At 34.1% G+C, this 25,000-nt stretch overlaps 2 protein-coding genes across 2 annotated transcripts in view; one reads left to right on the forward strand and one right to left on the reverse strand.

The window, feature by feature from the left end:
- The window catches only part of LOC122251510 (uncharacterized), a 526,911-nt gene that overhangs the window by 29,848 nt on the left and 472,063 nt on the right, over positions 1 to 25,000 (forward strand). The window lies entirely within an intron of this gene.
- On the reverse strand, positions 11,389 to 19,072 carry trsn (translin). The gene is made up of 5 exons (XM_043000134.2): positions 18,944 to 19,072; positions 16,260 to 16,417; positions 12,851 to 13,029; positions 12,600 to 12,748; positions 11,389 to 11,677 (listed from the first exon to the last, which is right to left on the reverse strand). The coding sequence occupies exons 2-5, from the start codon at positions 16,413 to 16,415 to the stop codon at positions 11,484 to 11,486; spliced, it is 678 nt and encodes a 225-aa protein (XP_042856068.1). The 5' UTR covers positions 16,416 to 16,417; positions 18,944 to 19,072; the 3' UTR covers positions 11,389 to 11,483.

Genomic DNA, 25,000 nt, shown 5'->3' on the forward strand with positions numbered 1-25,000 from the left:
TAATATGGCCATTTATATCATAATCCATTGGATAATCGACTCTATCTAATGGTATTGGAAGATTGAGGCGTTTAAATAGGGAATTAAACAACAGTATTTTCTTCCTATGTAACAAGCAATTAGAGTGACTCAATGGCATTTTATTGTTACGTTTTTTTTTCATGTCATAACTGTTCTCTTTAAATGACGACACAAAAGTTGTAGTTTCAAAATGGTGTTTAACGTTTCTATGAGGATATTGCGCAGTCACTCAAAAAAAAAAAAAAAAAAAAAAAAAAAAAAAAAAAAAATGGTGCCATTTTTCATATTAGTATTATATAAAAAATGATGACTCTACCTTCACGTGAGATAGCAAAATGAATTATTAGAAATGGAAAACAGAGCAATTAGTATTTTTTTATTTAATGTCTCACTTCCGCAGGTTTATAAATACGAATAAAAATTTATTTAATTCTGGAGACAGCCATTTCAGCACTATTACTTGGAGGATGAATATAATGTTACGCGCTTCGTCTCCGAAAGCTTGTTGATTCAGCTGATCATATAAGCTGGTAATATCTTAGTGTCATGTCACAGATATGAATATATAACATGAGGCTATCATGGCACTCTAATTCAGGGCTAATGTGTACTTTTATTACTTATTGCATAGGGAGCATATTGCAAATTAACAACAAAAGTCATTCTATTGGATGTATGGTATTGAATATTTTATGCCATTACACCGAGGAACTATATGATAAACTTTATACAGATTTCCTCCAAGAGGCAATCATGGTTCCATGATTGCACAATATTCCTCATACTCTAAAAGAAAACTCTACGGACGAGTAATAATTCGTGGCAACAAATGCGCCATCCTCATCCAATATATGTGATGAATGATTTAATTAAGAATTTGATTAATGTTATGGTAATAATGTATTAAGGCTTGTTCCTATGCACTTGGTCAGCCGGTGTTAAATACAGGACTAAACTTCAAAACTATAATAAAGGATTAACCCAAATTAGGAAAAAAGAGGTTAAAAACGGGTCGATTGAGAAACTTGACATCATTATTACGGTTAGGTTTTTGTGATTTCTATAATTACACAGATTTATCTTGTGTTATAAACCTTTTGTGGTAATTATACAGGTGTGCTGGGGTAATTATCCCATGTTGAAGTTCGACATTTGATAACTCAGTTTGTCTTACGGGAAATATGTTGCGAAGTGAAAGCTTATCAGAAGCAATAAAAGTCAAAGTGATAAACAACAACAATACTGAATGAGACACTGGAACAAGAAACAAATAAGAAATATTGCAGGAATGTTTTGGCTTTAGTGCTCATGTCAAGATGCTGCCAAGTCTTGTGTGGTTCGAGTGTGTGTCTATATGAAGTAAAAATCCTAGGTAGGCCTCTATGAGGTTAGAAGCACAACTAGATAAATTTTTCGGCGTATTAAAATTGCCCGCCATGTCAAATTTGATTAATTAGTAACTTATTATTTTACTAAATGAACAAAGTAGGTCTGAAATTAATTGTTAAATACATTGATGTCTGCACAAGTGAATTATTTAATAGTTATCAAAATATACTGATAAGCAGTCTGCCAAATAAATGAAAGTATTGAGAATGTGAATGGGTATTTCTTGTATGTTTGTGCACGTGTAAATGAATACTCGTTATCATAATCAAGCACGCTAAAAGGTAAATGAGTGAAAATAAATAATGATCGAGTTAAAAACAGAATGTACCACTTTTCCGACAAGGTCACGCGTGCTACTAATCCGTCGGCATTCAGGTCAGTCCTTGGCTCTCATTCTGCCATTTTATGATACACCTTCTAATCACTAGTTTTGTACGAATTAAAAATTATGAATATGCGGAATTAATTTGCTGTTGAAAAGGCGTCTTTTTGGACATTTTGGTTGATTGGATCGTATTTATTTTATTAAATTTTCTGTTGTTCTAACTGTTAGAGAGGTCAGAGGGTACGTTTTACGTTTCAGGTGGCAGAGAATAAAAAAAACTGTGGATTGGTGGGGGAATTTGAACACCGACTCAGTACTAGGATTTTTAAAATTGTTTCTTGCTTATAATCGTTGTGTTTTCGAAAATAATCTATTAAGTATTAAATAAAAAAGGCTGATTACCTGCTACTTTCGAGGCCTGGAAAACTGATAATGATAAGGATATTCAACAGACATATTTTCAACATCTTTTGTAATAACACACGCGCGCACATAAAAATAAACGTTTGATATAACCTTACACATGATAAGGTTAGACGTTTTAAAGTGCTGTTAAATGATATTTTGTTTTCTACTAAAAGTGTGGTGTTAGAGTGTGTGTGTGTGTGTGTGTGTGTGTGTGTGTGTGTGTGTGTGTGTGTGTGTGTGTGTGTGTGTGTGTGTGTGTGTGTGTGTGTGTGTGTGTGTGTGTGTGTGTGTGTGTGGAGGGGAGGGGGGGTGTATCCTCCATCCTTGTCGCTAGCTGCTTTTCTAATAAAGTGTTTTAAGTGTTTTAAAGTGATGTAGAACAAATCTCGCCAAATCCCTGTCTCTAACATTTTCCTTCCCCATTATTTTCGCCACTTAGACATGTTTGCTTCTGGGGTTTAAGCTAACAAAAACTTTAACAATAGAAGACGGGATCATCAAACCGTTTTAGTCAGCTAGTTTTCTCTTTAGGGCGTGGTGGGCGTGGGTTCAATAAGTAAGCCAAATTTGCAGAGTAGATAGTTCGCCGGGTTTATATGTACTATTGCGTGTCCGTCTGTGTCAGCGAGTGCTACCAGGTGAGAGAGCTTGGTCCTTACCCACCGTGGTACCCAGCCACAACAGTGATGCCAGGCGACAGTGGAAACTCACGAGCTTGGACGGGGCTCGATCTGCCGAACGCGGGGATACGAGGGCGCGTTACCATCGTACCAACCTGATAGTAAATAGTTATTGGCAAACTTTCCTTTTAATGAAGATACTTAGGAGCTAAGGTGGGGTTGAGAAATCAACCGTTAAATCAAGAGAAACATGGTACGCTCCTACTTACGCACTGATAACAACAATCTGCGATGTTATTTCTTTTCCGAACAGACAAGTCACTGTTTCACATCCCCCATGAAGTGTGGTGCTTCGCCACATGGGTGACACTGGGCATTACTCACGTTGTGGGGAGATGTTGTTACTTATTTTGGCGTAATGTGACTTCTTCACTTCGCTCACATGTAATTATGTAATTATAGTATATCTATGCACTCTTTTGTGAAAAGTAAAAGGAAAAAAAGAAGGAAAAAGTGAATCTCATGTTTGTGACTAACCACGTAAAATAGGTCTTGGGAACTAGAAAATTGCCATAGCCTATCCTAGTAGTTCTAGCGACAACTACATTCGCTTAAAAAGCATTAAGTTTAAACAGTTATTGTATAAACTTTATGTCATATCTTTGGGAGAGCTAAAAGTCTCCAAGAACGATGTTGCGGGTTTGCTATAGTAGACATATATTTTCCATCAATATATAGGCCGAAAGCTTATTGATAAAAGGAAATGTCAGAATAACATTAATTGGAAGAAACGGATACTTAAAGTTACATGATATATGGTAGGAGCATACGCCAACAATTAATGGCTGAAACTTGCTTATTCTGTGTAAATGAATGGTAAGGTAAAGCTAAACTCAGTCAAGAATAACCTAATCAGTAGTTGTCCGATTGCCTTAGAGATAACGAGTGATAAGTTTTAATAATGCATGGTGATACTCAAAGATGATAATATGATAATGCTAATCTTTACTAGCTATTAATGATTATTAATTTCTGCTATATTTGAGACTCAAAATCATACAAAATAAATTGTATCCCAGCTGACGAGGTTTGCTGATGGTCGGAGTGACTATAGACCCTGGGCGGGACGGAACGTTCATTCGAGAATCCCGAGTCTCTACTTCTCTTATTTCTATTGTATATTGTAATGTATTCTGCTCTACCGGCCGACCAGATGACTGACTTCGGGACGTGACCTCCGGTCGATGTCGTCGGCACGTCAGCTGCCGACGTCGGTTCGGTTGGACGTTTCGGCCGACATCGAACTGACGATTGAACCTATGGTTTTGCTAACCATAACAGGCATGGCAGACATTGAGCAGAACAGACAGTCAGTAAAAAGAATAACGCCTTATGACGAAGTTGGGTAAACATTCAATCTCTGGAGCGAAAACAAGAACCGTGAGATTGCGATAACGATGGTGGTTGGGGGACAATTAATGAATAAACATACGGCAGTAGCAACCCAGTTTCCCATTTTCTTCGCTGTAGTTGGACATGCAAGGCTTGATGATATTTACGCAAGTGTTTCTTGGTAGAATAGCTCTAGATAAACAAATGTAAAACCAGTGTATGCTATGCAAGAGAGGAGGGTAGTAATGTTGCCATTGTGCCATCTAACGGACACCCTGAAAAATAGACCCATGGTCGCCAAAGTCATGCGACGTCAAACTCCTGACCTAGCGATCGACGGTATTTCATTAAATTTTCCATCTCAAAATGAAGTTTAGCCCGACGTCGCCAGCCAATACTGACAGCATCCGACCATTGGTTGCCATCGGGACGTGAAATCTGATTTTGAATAATTCTATTTCGGTTACAAGAATCTCTATCTCCCTCTCCTCTAGTCTGAATAATTTATCCAAGTAACATCTTCCTGTTTATATGATTAACATTGGATAACAGGATAATTTACAGAAAATAATGCAAACACATACCTAAGATATTAGGTCTCGGTAAACTTACTAGGAAATAATTTAATGAAGGACTAGATAAAATTTAATAAAACTCAAAACACAATGCTGATTTTTATTACATATATGATATTTTGCAGTTACACTTTATGAAAAAAAATATGAGAAATGCACATAGCATTTATGTCCTACATTCTTTTCAATCTTGTCATTTATCATATCCTAAAAAAACTTTCTTCATTATCAATGGAAAAGGCATTTTATGTGAGCAAGTCTACGCTTGCAGTTTTGACTAGCATACTTTGCAAACACATTACATAACGTCATACAGACAGAAATGCAAAAATATTTTTGTGTAACGATACAGTAAGTTGAGTAACTTCATTATTTCACATTTAAAGATAAATACTAGTTCTTAACATGACTAAATGATAAGAGATCACCAGGAAGTTCTAGTCATTATAAGACTACAGTATTCCCGATTAACCATCATCTGAACATGCCACACAATAGGGTAAGAATAAGTTCTGCATAATTTTTCTAACATCAGGTACAAATTTCGTTCAAAAAAGAACACCATATTCTTCAAGAAAATATGAGTATATTACCATTTCCTTTCCAGATTCATTTTTTTTTTAATTACAGTTAACAGCCTATTTCATATCTATGGAGATTTTTTGTATTTACATTCATGAATGTTATGAAAAAAAAGAAAAAAAAGAAAGAAAGAAAGACAGAAAAAGTTGGACCTGCACCTTTTAACACATTTTTCAGACCATACAAACTATTTTTGCTTTAGTTTTTTTTAATGAACTTTTTAATAAGAGCAGCTGCTTGGAGATAATAAATTCAGGAAAGGATATTCATCTCAATATAGGAAATAAAAAAAAATACTCAAAAACTGAATAAAATACAGTATAAAAATGTACATCTTCAGAGACTCCTGCTTCATATTTGTAGACATCCAAATATTCATTCATTTAAGCAATCCTCTTAAAAATTACCTTCTGTGCTACCAAGACAGTATTTAGCCATTATATTTTCTGAAAAAATTATTTTTTCTCACATTCTTACTCATTCCATCCTTGCTTCCTTCTTACTTATTTTCCTTCACTAATTCTCTAAGGTATCTCTTTATACTTTGTTTCCAAATTAATGCTCTTTTCAACTCCCAACATTTTTGTGAGCCTTCGAGTCACTCCCTTACAAAGAAAGCATTGTTTGGAAGAGACAGAAAGCAAAAAGAAAGAGACTGGAAGCGGGAAAGAGAGAGAGACAGAATAAGAGAGAGCGGAATAAGGAACATTGCAGAGAGGACAGTGAAGAAGGGGCAAAATGGAGAAGAGAACAGAGCATGAAGATAATAATAGTGGTAATAGATAAAACAGTGATAGATAAAAAATGATAGTAAAATAATAAAAGAAAGTCTGCCATTTTCAGTGAACATTACCGTGAGTATTTGTTGAAGGATTTGAGAGAGAAAATAATAATACATAAATTATGAAAAATAAGTACCAATGGTACAAAAACTTTGTATTTACTCTGGAATTAGAAAAAAAAAAACATGCACATTCCACAACTGAAATGCAGTTATTCAAGAACTGATAAAAGTAAATATTATTGAAAGAGTAAAAAATATAAAACAAATACTACTGCATATTTTTTTTTGCATTTAAATGATGTGTGTCATTAAACAAATAAACAAAAGAAGCTCCTGTTGGCACTTATCAATGGATGATAACTATGTACATTCAAATATTTTGTCATCTAACATATTATATAAAAAATTCTGTTCCTCTGCCTCATCCTGGAATTAAGAACTCCAACAAAAGTGTTTTAGAATTATCCTACACATATCTGTATACATGGGAGGAACAAATACACAAATGTTTAAACACCATACATTGCTAAATGCCAACAACAATGCTTAAAGTAATATTGTCTTTTTAATATGGACAAAAAAACAGTGCACTGAGATTAAATGCAGATGCAATAGAATGTGCGAGATGGTTAAGAAGGATGTATACAAAAAGATGTAAATTTATCAATCTGAAGATTCTTGAATAAGGGTACTTTTAATCTTACAATAAATAACTCTCTTTTGGTAGATTTTTTTTGTAGTTATCTAATTAAGGCTAGGATCAGAAACGGATAAAGAAAGACAGAAACAGTAAGAAGGAATCCAATTAAATCACATCAGAGGAAGAGCAGAAAAGTAGAGAAAGACAGAGAAGCAGGAAAATGAATGAAGGAATCTTATGAACAAGGAACTTTGAATGAATTAGAGTTCCAAAATCTGGGTTGGTTGATGTCACAGAATTAGTAAATGGAGATACTGATGTTCATAATCCATTCACTCTACACAGTGTTAGCAAATCGCTAGCCTAAATGACAAAAAGGTATTCCCTAAAATACTTATGTGCTGTGTGTATACATGTGTGGCGAAACAAGCTTTTCTTCCATCAGGTTGGTCCATTCAATAAAAAGACTATCTATATGCACACCCAAAAAGTCTTTCAAAATAAGATTTTTTTTTCTTGCAATTATATTATCAGTGCTCTATCTACATCCACTTCAAACTTTCTGTAATATGTGGTGAAGCCCTAAAATATTTAGTCCAATCTGATAATGGTGCACTGTCTAATTATCATCACAGTCAACTTGCTATGCGATCTAGTAAAGGACAACAAACCTGCATCAATTAAATTCTAGTTCCGTACTTGAAAGTAAATTGCCAGGGAGATCTAAAAGGTCTATCTCTAAGAAAAGACAGAAAGACTAATTTTCACTGCAAAAAAAAATGTCTGGTAAATAATGGACTGAGACTAAATTAATATCTTACAAATTAAAGATCAAATACCTGTTGAAATTACAGCGATTGAGGGCCACACACTGACACCTTCACATCAAATGAAGAACTTCTTGTAAGAAAACACGAGATAGACCAGAAAAATAAATGCCATTTGAAGGAATACTAATAAGATGCTCGCTGCTGCACTCTCGAAACAGCCTTCCCACTTTCTAAATTGTGGTTGAGGTGCTGAACATACTGAAACATACCTCTGATAATTTACCATATGGAAAAGTTGTCATAAAGTAATTCAAATACTACTGTGGAGTGAAAAGCTCTGGCTAGTTTATATGATTTTGCTGACAGCTGTAAAAACACTGACTCTTCACTAATGACTTCAATGCACCTCATTACATATTATATGATGAATTTAAAACATAATGAAAAATAACATAATATCAATCTCAAATGGCATGTATGATTTAATGGAGAGAATAACATAATTCCTAAAATTCATACACACTCTGCTGACTTGCTCCTCTATCATCCAATAAACATTCAACCCTTCTCAATACATTCAAGCAATTCAACTCAAAAAAATCTGTCTACATTAGGCTGGAATTCCACTAGCCTTATCTGACTCTGGGATCAAACCCTTTAAACCTGGCCTGGGTGCTCGATTTTGCAAACGAGGGAGCCAGACCTGAAGCATTCTTTACCCAGATCCCACTATTTTTTTTTTTTTTTTTTTTTTTTTGGGGGGGGGGGGGGGGGGGCAGTGATAATCATCTTTGTTAAAGATTATTGTACAGTTATAACATCATTAATGATATTTTGAAGCCAGCCTCGATGCATTAAACATTGGGGAGTGTAACTGTCATGTAACCAAAACTGAGGTCTGGGTGGCTGGAGAAGGCCCTGGGACCAGAACCAAGTCTGGCTAGTGGGTCCTGGGCTTTAGAAGCATGAGCAATTATTTGTGATGAACACTACTACACTAATGCTGCAAGGACATAATGTAGACTCAAAAAGAGAAGGCTAACCTTTACTCAAACTATCAAATAAGTGAGCCTAATGAGCTAACAGGTAGTCAGGCCGGGCAATTTCTGACACTGCTGGCACCGGCTAAAAGTTAGAGGGACAGGGAAAATATTTTCTCCACCTTCCTGGGAGTGTAGAGTTGCCTAACAAATATTCTCCCTAAAATCCATCAAAAGAAGAAGAAGAAGAAGAAGAAGAAGAAGAAGAAGAAAGGGTTTAGACTGACTCTAGAAAGTTGTAGCTCTGACTAGTGCCACATGCCCGTCAGAGCCGTTGTGAATTTCATGACACCTGTCTGCTATGGGTTAACACCCCTAAACAAAAGCTCAAAAAACATAGCTCATAAACAAAGGTAAAAATAACACTGTGAATTCCTGGCACAGAGCAGCAATTATACACATGAACAAAACCAATGCAAAAGACAAGCAAAAAAAACAAAGAAACATAGCATAAGTGTGATGGAAAAACTTTCTCTCCATAGTGCACTAGACTTATCAAGTTAAAATGTATTAATTTTCTTTATCATATGTTCTACTTCTGAAACACTAAATCAGACAATGATAAAAGCAAAAGCAAGAAAAGGCATTATGTCTTGTGTCAAACATACTGTACATAAAAGAAAACAAATGTAACTGGAATTAAGAATTGCAACTCTTCCAAAAACAGAGGCAATGCATATTTTGCCTTTCTTCAACAACATTAACAATAAAAACTTTGTTCATTCAGAGAAAGGAGCAAATAATCTGGGAAAAGCATTAAAGACAGTTGTAACGAACTAAGTAAAATATTCTGCAATAAGATCTCAAACTTTATTTTTTTACTCCTCTGTACTGAAGTAGGAAAGCTGCTAAAAAATGTTTCTACGCTTCTCTAGAAACCCCAGACTCAAGTCCTTCTTGTCAAAATCTGAAGCCAAGAAGAAAATTTAACAAAATCACTCCCCATGAAACTCCCACTCAAAGTCTAAACATATCTGCAGAGTAGCATCGTCAAGTACACTTTTCCGTTCAAATGAGAGTGAAAAATCTGACTTAACAATAGTCTACTACAGGAAACTAACACTTTCAACATTTGGTGATTACTTCAGAGTTTCTTTTCGTCTTCAATCAAATTACAAGTCAAAAATGAGCAAAATCAATGATCAGTAGTCAAATGAATATATAAAGGAAAATTAATACATACATCATCCAAATGTACAAACACTCTAGCCTTACCATTACTGAATTGATGAGCAATACATTGTTATCTAGGGGAAAAAAAATGATGCTAATCATACAAAAGAACAAATAAAAAAAGGAAGAAAATACAAATACAGGATTTGAAAAATATGTATATAAAAGTATGTTTGGCAACTACTATACTTCTATTCTTTTTAACAATATAACATTACAATCCTATCAAAATTATGTTTACATTCTCCTAATAATGCTTAAATGCATATTGCATCAATATGAACACAAATGAAAGAACTTGCACTTGTTACATCATGTTCTTTAACCCATTCGCTCTAGATGACATGCTGACACATTTCGCTTCAGATGACGGTGACAAGATATTTGACCAAGGCCGGCGCTCAGGATGAGCGAGCAGACAGCCCAGGCTCGCGCCTAGTGCGTTTGAAAACCCCGGCATTGTGACCATTCAAAGCCGGAATCGCCCCGGCATGAATGGGTTAAGTAACTCCCCACAAAAATAAACAAATATCAATTTAGTACTTCTTCAAAGCAAATAAGAAATGCAAGTCCTCTATAAAACCATGTCATATACACATGAAAATACGGCTAAACATTGTAAATAATATGTTGTATGCAAATCATCTCTACCTTCCGTCTATCAATAATTAAAATTGTAATGTAAAAAAAAACTTCAGAATAAGTTACGCACTGCTAATCAAGTATTTCTACTATATATCTTGATTAGCATGTCAATCCTCTGTAGGGTTGCTAGGGAAGGGAGTGCATAGGTTACAATTGGCATTAAAGAGCCCACGTTTCATTAGACAGAAAAAAAAACAAAACACAAAAAAACATAGATAAAATGACAGCAGCACTCCCATCACTTCAATAAATATCAAAAGCTGCCTTTCTGTCTGTCCTTCCACAAGAAAGAAAGAAAGAAAGAAAGAAAAAAAAATCAATGATATAAAAAAAGAAAAGAAATGAAAAAATGAACTTTTAAATAGGAAACAAAAGAAAATAACAGATCTACCTGCCAAGCATTAACATACATAAGGAATGGTGCTTTCATGATTGGATGTAGCTTTGTCATTAAGCCATCTATATGTTACTCTTCTGTATTGGTCTGAATTATGTAAATACCTGACCTTTCTGTAAATCTTTTTAAGCAACTAACGTTTTTAGTCTACAAATATGAAAACGTATATATGAATGTATGTATGTATGTGTGTGTGTGTGTGTGTGTGTGTGTGTGTGTGTGTGTGTGTGTGTGTGTGTGTGTGTGTGTGTGTGTGTGTGTGTGTGTGTGTGTGTGTGTGTGTGTGTGTGTGTGTGTATAAATATATATATATATATATATATATATCTATTTATTTATATATATATATATATATATATAATATATATATATATATATATATATATATAATATATATATATATATTATATATATATATATATATATATATATATATATATATATATATATTTATATGTATATATATATAGGGATTTTGGATCCACATTATCATCATAATAATATATGAGAAATAATTATAACAGTAGGTCAGTGTAAGCATAATGACTTACATTTCTCCAGCAAATGTGACAAGACAAAACTTCAAAGAACCTTTGTTTCTACAAAGGAAAATCAATGTCTCCATAAGAAAATTGAAGGACTTTAATAACAAATGATGTAAGTCTTTTTCATGAAGCTACTGTAGAGACAACGATAAAAGAAAAGAGATGCAGACAACGGTATTATCCTGAAGTCTCACTGTCTTGGGGTTTGAGGCCTCGGAGAGATAGATTATACACAACCTCTTCTGTCTTCTTCAAAGCATACTTGAGCTCATCAAATTTCTTGCGTAATTCATTCTTTGGAAAAAGGAGGGAGTAGGCTGCATGCAGATCTCTCAGGAATTGCTGTATCTGGAAGGGGCGTGCATAATCCCCTGCAAAGTAAAAGACATGAATCAGTTCCTCAAAGAGATATGCAGGGTGGAAGAGAGGGTAAGTAAAAGAAAGAAAGAAAGAAAGAAAGAGAGAGAGAAAGAGCAAGAGAGAGAAAGGAAAGGACAGATGAGAAAAGAAGAGAAAAGAGAGAGGTGAATAGAGAATTGAAAATCGGAGAGGATAGGTGAGGAGAGAGAGAGAGAGAGAGAGAGAGAGAGAGAGAGAGAGAGTGAGAGAGAGAACAGACAAAGGAAGGAGGGGGATTTTATTTGTGAGCTCCACGAGGAAAATAATAACTGAAAATACTTGTTTGCAAACTAGACATCATTCTCGTATATGTGAATTTGCTGTATGAAAGTCGGTTATAATTGCACTCTTTTACCCCAAAAGCCCTATAATCCTTACCCCTATGACTCCATTACCATCTGCCAATCCTTCGCATACACATTCAATTTGTCTGTGGTTGTTTAACTTTGTACTTGTTTCTTTGAATGAGTTACCAGTATTATCCTGGCAGATCCCCCGAATGGGTCTAGCATATGCTGCTTGCATGGCTCTTACCCCAAGTAGCAATGGAAGAAATTACCCATTAAGTTCTAAAATGATGGACTGAGTGTACTGCATTTAACCCATTCACGCCGGTTGACATGATAGCACGTATTGTGGTTTTCGCGTCAGACGCCCTGGACGAGCTATGAGGGGAAGCCGCGCGCTCGGGTAGAGCGAGCGGGCAACCCAGGCTCGCGGCTTGTGTGCCCGAGAATCTCGAGGCATTAGGCTTATGCGTTCGAGAACCCCGGTATTGCGACTGCGCAAAGCCGGAACGGCCCCGGCATGAATGGGTTAAAAAACTGTCCCTTCATTTGATATAAGCACTTGATACACAAATTACAATACTGAGAAAGGAATAAGATTTCTTACCAGCACTAACTGAATTGATGGCCAGTCTTGCTAGCTCATGGCTGATGCTGAGTGTACCTAGCAGGTAGTCCTCCAGATCAAGGTGAAAACCTTTTTCACGTTGTGTACAAAGACCTAAGGATTGTGCCACTTCCTCGTGTGGAGCGAGTCTGTAAATTGAATACTGACATTTAAATCTCAAGCACTTAAATATCATGGTAAGAGGTTCTGAAGAATATAACAGAAAATAATGGGACATTTTAGATGCTTACCGATTTTCTCGCAGGTATGTTATGAGGCATGTGGCGGCAACTAGGCGCTGGGTGGTCCCTCGGAAGTTATGGTGAAAACGGTAGTATTCGCCAGCTGGAACTTTCTCCTGCAGGGCTTCGTATAGTGCTGGCACATTTGTTAACTGAGAAACACAATCTTCACAGATTGACTGAAGGTTCTGTAATATTATGTTTTCATCAGTTATTACACAATGTACTGCTTTATGACTGGAAGGAGAATAACAGACACACTCACAACCATGCAACAGGAGTATAAACTATTAGCTGGGTAACGAGATAGGTAATTAAGAGAGGTAATTAATTAATCTTTTAATCCTCAGACCAATACCAAGTGTCTGGTACTAGAATAATCCCTTGCACTTGTGAGGAATGATCTATCATTTTAGTCCCTTTGTTCCTCATGTCTCTGGTCAATAAATACACATTCCTTGAGAATATGAACACAGAATGGATTTACCAGCGTGTTTGTATGGGAGTAACAAGTTTCTCTCGCACCTGTGTGACCACTGAGGTGTGTGACCCCTTAACCCAATGATGACGGTGTGTCACACTCGTGTGACATAGTTAAATTCCCGATGCTGGGGCATCATGCCAGTGTGACAATTACAATGCAATATTGCAATCGCCTGGCAAAGGGGTTTTCGTATAGTGCGTGCCCCGTCGGGAAAGAGTCAACTGCTTGTGCCTGTAGCCAGGTTCCCATCCAGCTAAATAAAACTCATTTCCAATAGTATGTCTGAATCATATATATATATATATATATATATATATATATATATATATATATATATATATATATATATATATATATATATATATATATATATATATATATATATATATATATATATATATATATATATATATATATATATAAATAAAAAAAATACATATAAAATTCAAAACAATTCAAATTAAATTCAAATCCTTAATCAAAGACAAAAAAGATAATAACAAAAGATACCAAAATAAATCTTTGGACACCTGCACACCTGAATACCTTGTGGAGCTGGAAATTTAACTATTTAGACTTATGACTTATAATTTTTACTTAATTCTTCTACTACATGTACTTTAAATATTTTCTGAACCTGTTGGATACAGGGGATATGATTGCTTTTTTGTCACTAGTCGGGCAGTAGTGACACCTGTGCAGCGCACAAGACAGGTTTTATTACTGAGCGAGGGAGCAGCACACAGCAAATCAAGGCCTTTCATGCCCTCTTTCATTCACTCATTATGATATTAGTGTTTATTAAAACAAGTAAAACAAAAGAGGCTGGCAGTTAAGCTAAAACATGAAGAGGAATTTTTTCCCCCTAGAAATATTGAAATGGGAGAAAAAAAAAGCATATGAATAGTTTAGACATGGAAAAACAACTTTAAATGATAAAGCTGTTGTCATTTACATAAAGAAAAGAAAGGACAGAAAGAAAGGAAGGATGGAACTAGAAAATAAAATAAAAGATGAAACATTCACAGCAGACAGAGTGTCTGAAACAACTAACCCTTCTGAGACGGGCCACATCTTAAGATGTGTTTTTTATTATTTTCTACACTTATGACATGATATATGAGTCTATATGTGATATAAGAGCAAAATGACACTAATTAACCTTTGGTATGATGTGTTAGTTACACAACTAATGGATTAACTAGATTTCATAAAAGGAGGGAAAAAGTAGTAGTAGTAGTAGTAGTAGTAGTAGTAGTAGTAGTAGTAGTAGTAGTAGTAATAGTAGTAGTAGTAATAAGAATAATAACAATACAGTGCAAAAGTTGAGTGTTGTCAGTAAAGGCAAACACTTGGAAGGAGTCTTTAACAACAAGACCAATTGGGGTTAATCTAGGCAATGAAAAACAAATACAGCAGCTAATAGAAAAAATCATGAAACTCAAGATAACTGAAAAGCTAAGAGGAATATGGATAGCTCCTCACCTAAACTATGAAGAGAGGTAAAAACAAAAAAATTTGGTAAATAAACTAAAAGGCTATAGAAAAAAAATAATAATATTGGGAACCCAAAGATCCATGAAGCAATTTAAAGAATTATCTCACCACATAAATCTATTAAAATATGAAATAAATTCTCCTTACTCTTCAAAACAGTCAGAAAGAAGCCACTTATTTTTGTTGATGTAAATTTGATGATTCTGGGTGACTAGACATGCATACCATGGTACCTAAGGTCTTCTTTCTGAATAGAATGTGTCATGTCATGCTTTAAACAGGCCTTGCTGGCAGGTGACATGTCTAATTCATGTGAGAAGTATGAAGACTTTAATTTCAGTATTTTTAGTGTATCTATATCAATATTGGGTAATGATTATTATAATTAAAATTGCCATTGTAGACAAGGCTTAATTAAAAAATGCAATTACAGTGGAATACCATGTAAAATTTTATGTTCCTTTCTTGGTGGACAAGGACAACTCTGTGTGATGCAATTCATCTAAATTATATAAAAATAGAGGTTACCTGTTTCTGGTAAATCATTCTCTTCTACACTTACTTAACTTACTTAACTGGCAGTCAGAATTATTCTTTTCTTTGCCAATACATCTGCTCTTCCAAGTTGCTTGCAAAGCCCTTGGTTACCTCTTGTGTGGTCAACCATGGATTAACCATTGGGCAACACAGCCTTATGATTATTACACTAAGAGGAGGGGACACCATAGAGTACTGGTACCACTTTTGTAGCATAGCATCTTAAGATCTCTAACTTCTCCTTATTTCCACTTTATTTTATTATCTGGCACCTGACAGATGGTGAAGTGGCATCATTAGAAGGGCCAAGAAGGCATTAATATATTTAAAGCATCCACTGGCCTTATGCCAATCCTGTATGTGATGGCAAATAAAAATAATTCTGATTTAAGGTAACAGGCCTTCAAATTGCATATCATAATCTCTCTCATGTTCTTTTGAGCTTACCCACACCCACTGACATAATTCACCCTACAAAAGTAAGCATTGCCTGATACATGGCACTATTTACCACCAGGGATGCTGAAAATGAAAAGTCTTCAGGGTAAATTTTGAAAGACAAAAAACAGTCAGCCTTTTTACAACTCTACAATTTCTCCAAGGTACAGCTAATCCAAGGAGGCAGAAAATAAATGTACTTGTGGAGAATGCAAAGTATATAGGTGGCCAGCTTCAACTGAGGGAATAGGACAATTCAGTTCACCCAAAAAAAAGGAAAAGGAGGCAGAGATGAAGGAAAAAGAGACACTAGCATGGGGAGGTGACAAAAGAGAGAAAAAAAGAAAGAGGGGATGAGGAAAAAAAGAGGATAAAAAACAAGAAGTTGAAGAAGAAAAAGAAGAGTAAAAAGTCAGAAAAAAAGAAAAAAAAAAAAAAGAAAAAAGAAAAGAAAGAACTAACCTGTATCCCTTTAGTATTATGCATCTTTTCCAGCCCTGTATTGATGGCATAAGACGTTTTCTCCAGGTCCTTCACTGCAGCCTGGACATTTTCTCGGACTTCCGTCTCTCGCTCAACGCACGTTCCATAGGTAGCAAAAGCACTAGTGATATCCATGTCTGAAAGTTATATTGAACAAATAATAATATGATAATAGAAGTAATAATTAAAAAAAAAAAAAAAAATAATAATAATGAAATAAAAGAAGAAAATATATGTTCTTCAGTTTAGAGATTAGAAACAGTTGAATATATCAAGACACTTATATAAGAGAATCATATTCCATGTTTTACATAGTAGAATGAAATGCTGATAAAACTGATGATAACAATAAATAAAATAATAATGAAAATACTTACAGCAATAATGATCGTTATTCACATATTCATCCATTATCAAGACTAAAGACTAAATATTGGTCTAATTCTAATAATGGTGATGACAAAAATGTTGAAGATGTTTTTGACAGTAAAATGGTAAAACAATATAAAGATAATGATGGCAAGAATATCACAATACTTAATTGATGACGAGAAAAATCATAACATTTACAACAATAATAATATCAATGATAATATCAATATAACAGAAGTAGCAGTAATAATTATCATATAGCCACAGTAATGTATGCATGCCGAGCGTCCTTTCTCAAAGAGAAAATCAGACTTAAAGCTTTTATCCATAGACTCAAACATCAGATGACCTTCCTGTCGAGACCTATCTGAGACAGAACAGACTTGTTCCTGAGATAATGCCATAAATGAGAGGTTTATCCCAACTACCTTAAAAAGTCTTTACGTGTGAGAAAGCTTGTCATCAAACATTGAGAATGTGGAATAGCTTTCAATCCAGATGTTGCTGAGAGTTGCAAAATAAGATGGTTTAATAAGTGAATGCAATGTGATGTAGTCATTGGTTAAGTAATAACTTGAGGAAAAGACAAACACATCTTACATTATGACTAATAACATATGGAAAATATCATAATGAGTTAATAAACACAAAAACTAAAAAGGTTAGGCTAAGGAACTTAAATAAAACAAGATAGGGATATAATGGATAACCCAATATCGACGAGGGATAAGCAATAACTTTGGATTAATTAAGAATTCCAATATAACTGCACCCACTACATAAATTGCAATAAATCCTATAGTTCAATGCAATTCAGCAGTACAAAATATATCCATTGTCATCAAAATCTACAACTGATAACATCATCTATCTATCTATCTATCTCTCTCTCTATATATATACTCTGAAATTACAACTTATGCACTATATTGAGAGAGAGAAATTGATACTAAGAATAATAGATAATTCCTTCTATAATTAGCTATGTATTCATATATCTATCTGTCTATCTATTTACTTTCCTATTCCACTTCCCTTCTTGTATACAGCACAATTTGTAACAATCTGATATTAAGTATTTATAGAATGATTGCTTTTTTAAAAATATTTCTTAAATCTTAAATTGGCCTTTATGATTATGACAACAGGATCTTCTAAGGATATAGTATTTGAAAGTGAAATACAAAAATTGTTATAGGAATTACATACTATTTCCATTTCTTGACATGATGCTATCCTCTTCTCAAAATTGAATTAAACATTAATTTACCTGGTAAAAAAGTAATTATTTACGACTTCGAACTGCTGAACGTTACCCGATATATACTACTCATACAGTATTCCTAACCTGCAAAAACCAACAATGGCAATGGCATTGGCATTAATTTTGGTTGAAATGTGTCAAATGATCACTACAGCCTCTGTACCTGTTGATGCTCCAGTCAAGGCCAACAAACCTCTCCTAAATACATTTCGGTAACACAGAGCTTGTATATGCTCTTAGGATAATTCATTATTATATATGGTACCAATCTAAGATCCATCTCGCTAGAATATGTGATGGCTGTTTGCTTGTCATTCAACACAAAGGCTGTGGCTATTACTTGACGTCGCTACAGTTATAATGACGGTCATTAGTTGACACCTAATACAAATGCAGTCAGCTTGCATGGTACCTTGATTTAACCCCCCTATATAGAATGGAACACCATAAAAATTGCCTGTTCCTCGTTATTTGCAAAGAGGAATATTGTGTCATAGTTATCATCATATCTTTAAAAAAAATTTACCCACACTTCGCAAAGTCCCAAGCACATTCCATGATTCTCTTATGATGGTATTCGTGGTATTTCGTCTAAAACTATATAAGGATACTCCGCTATTTGTTTCCATAAAAAAAAAATTAAAAAATCCGTAATTTCTTTAACATGGATTACAATAATTCTTCAGTTCCGGTATTTTATCATACGCATTAAGCTGTTATCGGAATTCAGTCTGAAAGCAGTATACCAAACAATCAAAAATGAATTTAAAGGACAACAGAAAATACAGGAATAGTAAATAAATGGGAATTTATGGACTACATGAGTTAAACAGAAAGCTCGCGAGTGGACCAAGTCTTCATAAATCGTCTTGAATAATGCTTTAATCTATATAACATCCATTCATTTTCGGCTCAGTTGGCCGTCATTACTTTCAATATCTCTTCTGATATTTAAAAATTTGTTTTTGGTGCTTCGTAAGTGTAGTAGATGAAAGAGAAATAAGATACTTTTTCAGTGTAGCCTCACCTGCTCAAAGTGTTGCCAATGATTCTCTCCAAGACACCCTTCTTTGTTGTTATTAATATTTTTATAGGAGCTCTTTTGTGTAATTTTTCGCTGGTTTAAGATGGTATATTTGTTTGATGGAGCTATCGTATGTTTATGATACCTTTTTCTTATTGTAAGTTTTGTCAGATTTGTTTTCTTTGAAATGACATGAACTATCATTATTATACTATCTACAAATTAATACGGATTAAGCATCATTCATAAAATTCTCAAAGTGATTATGACACCACTTCATTTTCTAATTAAAAAATGATTCAGATTTCCCATAAATAGTGGATATAAATACAATGCAATTCAAACAAAGGTTTATCCACAATGTGGTAACAATGTTGTTGTATTTGCGTTCGCGTTTGCCAATCCACACAGACCGATTCAGATTTAATAATAAAAATAGTAATAAAATGGATAAAACTAAGCATTAGAATGTATAAAAAAAGAACTGTGGTATACCAAATATATCAATAACAAGAATATAACAAACTACATTACAAAAGGGGGGAAATACAATTAAATGAGCATTCGATTTAGCAATTCTTCAAACCGATTCAGATTTAATAATGATCTGTCGTACTGTAAATAAAAAATGATAATGAAAATGATATGGACGAGATTACCAGAAACAGATTAATTATTTCTAGTAAACGAAATAAAACAAAGCAAAAAAAGAAAACAAGGGAGAAATAACAATCTAGTCATTCAATCTTTTTGCATAGATAACTTGAAAGAATTGTATAAAAAAAACACTTAATTGCAACCATTAAAATGTATATTCTTTACATACCAGTTATATATACATATAAAGCAAAAGAAATTCACCAAAGTGATCAAAGATATTTCTTTCGGTTCCCAAATATCTCTTTCGGTCTCAAATGTGTCTTTCGGTCCCAAGTAACTCTCCCGGCTCCCAAATGTCTCTTTCGGTTCCCAAATGTCTCTTTCGGTTCCCAAATGCCTCTTTCGGTCCCAAATGTGTCTTTCGGTTCCCAAATGTGCCTTTTGGTTCCCAAAATGTGTCTTTTGGTTCCCAAATGAGTCTTTCGGTCCTACGTGACGCTTTCGGTTCCCAAATTTGTCTTTTTGTCTCCCAAAATGTCTCTTTCGGTTCCCAAATGTGTCTTTCGGTTCCCAAATTTGTCTTTTCGGTTCCCAAACGTCTCTTTCGGTTCCCGAATTTGTCTTTTGGTTCTCAAATGTCTCTTCCGGTTCCAAAATATGTCTTTCGGCTCCCAAATGTGCTTTTCGGTTCCCAAATGTGCTTTTCGGTTCCCAAATGTGTCTTTCGGTTCCCAAATGTATCTTTCGGTTCCTAAATTTGTCTTTTGGTTCCCAAATGTATCTTTCGGTTTCCAAATGTGTCTTTTGGTTCCCAAATGTGTCTTTCGGCTCCTAATTATGTCTTTTGGTTCCCAAATGTGTCTCTTGGTTCCCAAATGTCTCTTTCGGTCTCAAATGTCTCTTTCGGTCCCAAATGTCTCTTTCGGTCCCAAATGTGTCTTCCGGTCTCAAATGTCTCTTTCGGTCCCAAATGTCTCTTTCGGTTCCCAAATGTGTCTTTCGGTTCCCAAATGTCTCTTTCGGTCTCAAATGTCTCTTTCGGTCCCAAATGTCTCTTTTGGTTCCCAAATGCCTTTTTCGGTTCCCAAATGTCTCTTTCGGTTCCCAAATGTGTCTCTTGGTTCCCAAATGTCTCTTTCGGTCCCAAATGTGTCTTCCGGTCTCAAATGTCTCTTTTGGTTCCCAAATGCCTTTTTCGGTTTCCAAATGTCTCTTTCGGTTCCCAAATGTCTCTTTCGGTCCCAAATGTGTCTTTCCGTTCCCAAATGTATCTTTCGGTCCCTAAAATGTCTTTCGGTTCCCAAATGTCTCTTTCGGTCCCAAATGTGTCTTTCGGTTCCCAAATGTATCTTTCGGTCCCAAATGTGTCTTTCGGTTCCCAAATGTCTCTTTTGGTCCCAAATGTATCTTTCGGTTCCCAAATGTCTCTTTCGGTCCCAAATGTGTCTTTCGGTTCCCAAATGTATCTTTCGGTCCCATATGTGTCCTTCGGTTTCCAAATGCCTTTTTCGGTTTCCAAATGCCTTTTTCGGTTCCCAAATGTCTCCCAAATGGTCCTTTCGTACTATTCAATCATTAAGGTATTTTATGTTAAAGATTAACAATATATTCACATAAAGTGTGAATTTTACAGATGCATTTTTCTCGGTTTTCTTCAATCAAATAAGATATGTATAATTAGTTTGTGAAGTCACATTATCCGTTGAGTTTCTCACAATATGTTTCAACTCCAAAAAAGAAACAATTTTGTCTAGAGGAAACTAAAAACTAAGAAAAAAAAAAAAAAAAAAAAAAAAAAAAAAAAAAAAAAAAAAAAAAAAAAAGTAACTCTTATCAGTGTAACTAATCAAAAAAATATACATTACCGTAAGATCAAATGAAGCAGAACATATTAAAAAAAAAATAAATAAAAAAAAAAAAATAAAAAAACTCCGTTTAGATAAAATTAACAGACACCCAATAATGATAATAATAATAATAATACATATATATATATATATATATATGCATATATATATATATATATATATATATATATATATATATATATATATATATATATATATATATATATCACAGAATATACATAATTTCGATAATTTTCTATAATAGACCCGTATCACAAATCCATCACCATTGATATGGAAGTGTTCCTTGTGATATATAATGTACCTTTATAATACTTATACTTAGCGCTAGCCAACAATGGTGTCGATGGGTGTGAAGTAGCTTAGGGATGGTGGAGGGGGAGGGGGGGGGTCGGTGATTAGTCGGTATGGTTGGTTATTTTCTGCATGGTTTTGTGTTGGTGTAATTATTACGGGGTACGCCCCCTATAACTCATGAGAGGGGGGGGGGTGGCGGCTCCCTTATTATCATTATTATTATCATTATTATTGTTATCGTTATTATTAACATTAATATTATCATCATCATCACAATGATATTTATTAACATTATTGTCATTTCTACCTATTATCATTATTATTATTATTATTATCATCATATTATCATTACTACTATTATCATCATCATTATCATTAATATTATCATTGTTATCATCATTAGCATGATAATGATAATTATTCTGATCATTATTGTCACTACCACTATTATCATTATCAATATCAATATCATTATCATAATCATTATCGCTACCACTATCATTATCATCATCATTATCATACTTAAATACCATCACAATAAGATACACGGCAACTTAAATCGTTTGCTAAGACTTGAGAAAGTCATAAAATCTCCAGTTGAAATTTCAACATAAATGTTAAAGCTCTAATCTAGCCGATCAGATCGATGAGCTTGGTTAATTAAGAGACTAAAAACAGCTATTTTAGTCACCACCAATTCTGTTTGTGATACTAAATCAACGCCTTATAAGATAGATAATCATATATGATCGATTTATAAACACATACATTATCTGCTGCGATAAATAGTAGAATAACATTTACTAATGTTAATAGACTTGACTATAGACTAGCACTTAATTGATTTGAGTGTCACGTTGACAGTGATAGATACCTTTAGCTTCTGTTAAGTTGTGAAATATTCTTCAGCACTATTGGCTCCTACAGGCCAGCCATCTAAACACAATTTATTCTATTCGTTATTTCTATAACTTCTGTTTCAGAATAAGACTGTGAATGGGTATCTGGTGGCTGCATTTGTCAAAAAAAAGAAAAAGAAAAAGAGAGAGAAAAAAAATGGACCACTTACGTTTGCAAAGGACACAAAACAGACTTCATCCTGATTCTTACGGAGTCTTTTCACTTCCTAAAAAAAAAAAAAAAAAAAAAAAAAAAAAAAAAAAGGTGAGATATCTCGGTATCTCTTGGCGAGACACGAGTCCCTAGGTCTGCCTTCGCAATATCAGCAGCCAGCTCCGCCTTATGAAAGGAATTGATATTCTCTCTAGATCAGGATTCAGTGAAGATCCAGAATCAAGGAAATAATTCAATCTCCTTTCCCTTTTCTCTTCTCTTTTTATTTTCTTTCAACGTCTGTTTTTCCTCTTCCTCGCCTGGCACTAAAGATGAAGATGATAATGATAATAGTGATAATGGTGATAATGGTGATAATGATATTGATGGTGCTAATGATAATGGAAAAGAATAATACAATTGATATAAATAGTACCGACGTGATATCCTTATCAATATCATCAACAGCAATATTTACGTCAATAATGATGATGAAGATAAAGATAAGGATAAAAAACAGCCCCTCCCCCCCACACACACAACTAGACACACACACACACACACACACACACACACACACAATACACCGTCACACTATCTCTCCTACCCAGCTGGTATTCATGCAGCTTTGAGAAAAGTTGTATGATTACCACTCTATTGTGTGAATCGATAACAGAACCCGCAATTATAGCTTATCAATCAAGATTACGATCGTAGAAAAGAAGAAATGATGGTATTGGTCACATCTTTCATATTTAAGTATCATCTTTCTTCTTTTCAATCCTTCTCACCGCATACCTTTCTTTGTACTCTGTATCTCACCTTTCTTTATTCTGTCGCTTCCTCCTCGTGTCTCTTTCTCTTCTATTTCTTTTCCTCCTCTTATCTTTTCCTTATCCTCTTTCTCCCTACTCTCCTTCTTTCTTCAACCTCGTCTTTCTCTATGTCTTTCTCCCTTTCACATACTTTCTTCTTTCCCCTTCTCTCTTTCTCCTTTTCTGCTTCTCCCATCTTTTCTTCTTACTCTTTCCATCTTCACACCTTCTCTCCCCATATCTCCTTCCTTCGTATTAGCCCTTCCACTTCCTCCTCCCTATTCATTATTCAACGAGAGGATAACAATATACAAAGGTCTTCTGGTTGCCATAAAGCTTCGAATGGATGAGCGGTTCTAAGGTCGTGCGTTTATATAATTGTTATGCGTATTATATTAGTGAGGATGATCATGATTATCATTCTCATTATTCCTGATAACACTCATCTTCCTCCTCCTCCCCCTCTTTCTTTTCATCTTCTCCTCTTTCTTCTTATTATTATCATTACTATTAATATTATACATTATCATTTTCATATTCATCGCCACAACTCAGGCAAAACTAGCCACGCCTCTTATGCGTCTGCGGCCAATCACGATCACACCTCGATGGAAAAAAGACGGTTGACTAAATACGAAGTACCTGATTGGCTGAATGGGAGGTGATGAGAAATGGGTGTAAATCATTTTGCCTGACTGTGTGTCAGTGACTATAGCATATTTGCTATCATTGTTATCATTATTATTCTTAACACAAACATTCACCTTTTCTTCTATATGTTTGCAGTTGGCATTATTCCCTGCCTTCTTTAGCATATTTTATTATTCATTTTAATCCTATCTAAGTATTTTTAGAATTGTCCCAGAGAAGCTATGTAAGTCCCAGTTAGCAACTGAAGAATCCCCCCCTTTCTCCTCTTTCAGAATATTTGGTGATTGGTTGCTTAACATTTCTGGTTTACTGTGTTGTTTCCATTATTTAATTTACTGTTTTCTAAATTAATTATAATCCAACAGCTTATAAAAGAATACAAACAAAAGTATGAACTTATATGCACCATTACATATATATACATATATATATATATATATATATATATATACATATACATATATATATATTTATTCATTTATATATGAATAAATGTATATCTATCTATCTATCTATCTATCTATATATATACATATATATATATATATATATATATATATATATATATATATATATTATATATAATATATATATATATATATATATATATATATATAATATATATACATATATATATATATATATATATATATATATATATATATATATATATATATATATAATATATGTATATTATCTATTATTATATCTATTATATATATATATATATTATATAAATCTATATATATATATTATATATATATATACATATATAC

The sequence above is a fragment of the Penaeus japonicus genome, unplaced genomic scaffold (genome assembly GCF_977035675.1).
Source record: "Penaeus japonicus unplaced genomic scaffold, GWHDUDI00000001_assembly GWHDUDI00000030, whole genome shotgun sequence".
In the NCBI taxonomy this organism is placed as follows: Eukaryota; Metazoa; Arthropoda; class Malacostraca; order Decapoda; family Penaeidae; genus Penaeus; species Penaeus japonicus.

Bases quoted from the DNA above. Each gene is read 5' to 3' on its own strand.
- trsn (XM_043000134.2), bottom strand. From the start codon at position 16,415: ATGGATATCACTAGTGCTTTTGCTACCTATGGAACGTGCGTTGAGCGA. The intron at 13,030-16,259 runs GTTAGTTCTTTC...ATAATATTACAG, and splicing joins ATAATACTAAAGGGATACAG to AACCTTCAGTCAATCTGTGA. The intron at 11,678-12,599 runs GTAAGAAATCTT...TTTACTTTGCAG, and splicing joins CATCAATTCAGTTAGTGCTG to GGGATTATGCACGCCCCTTC.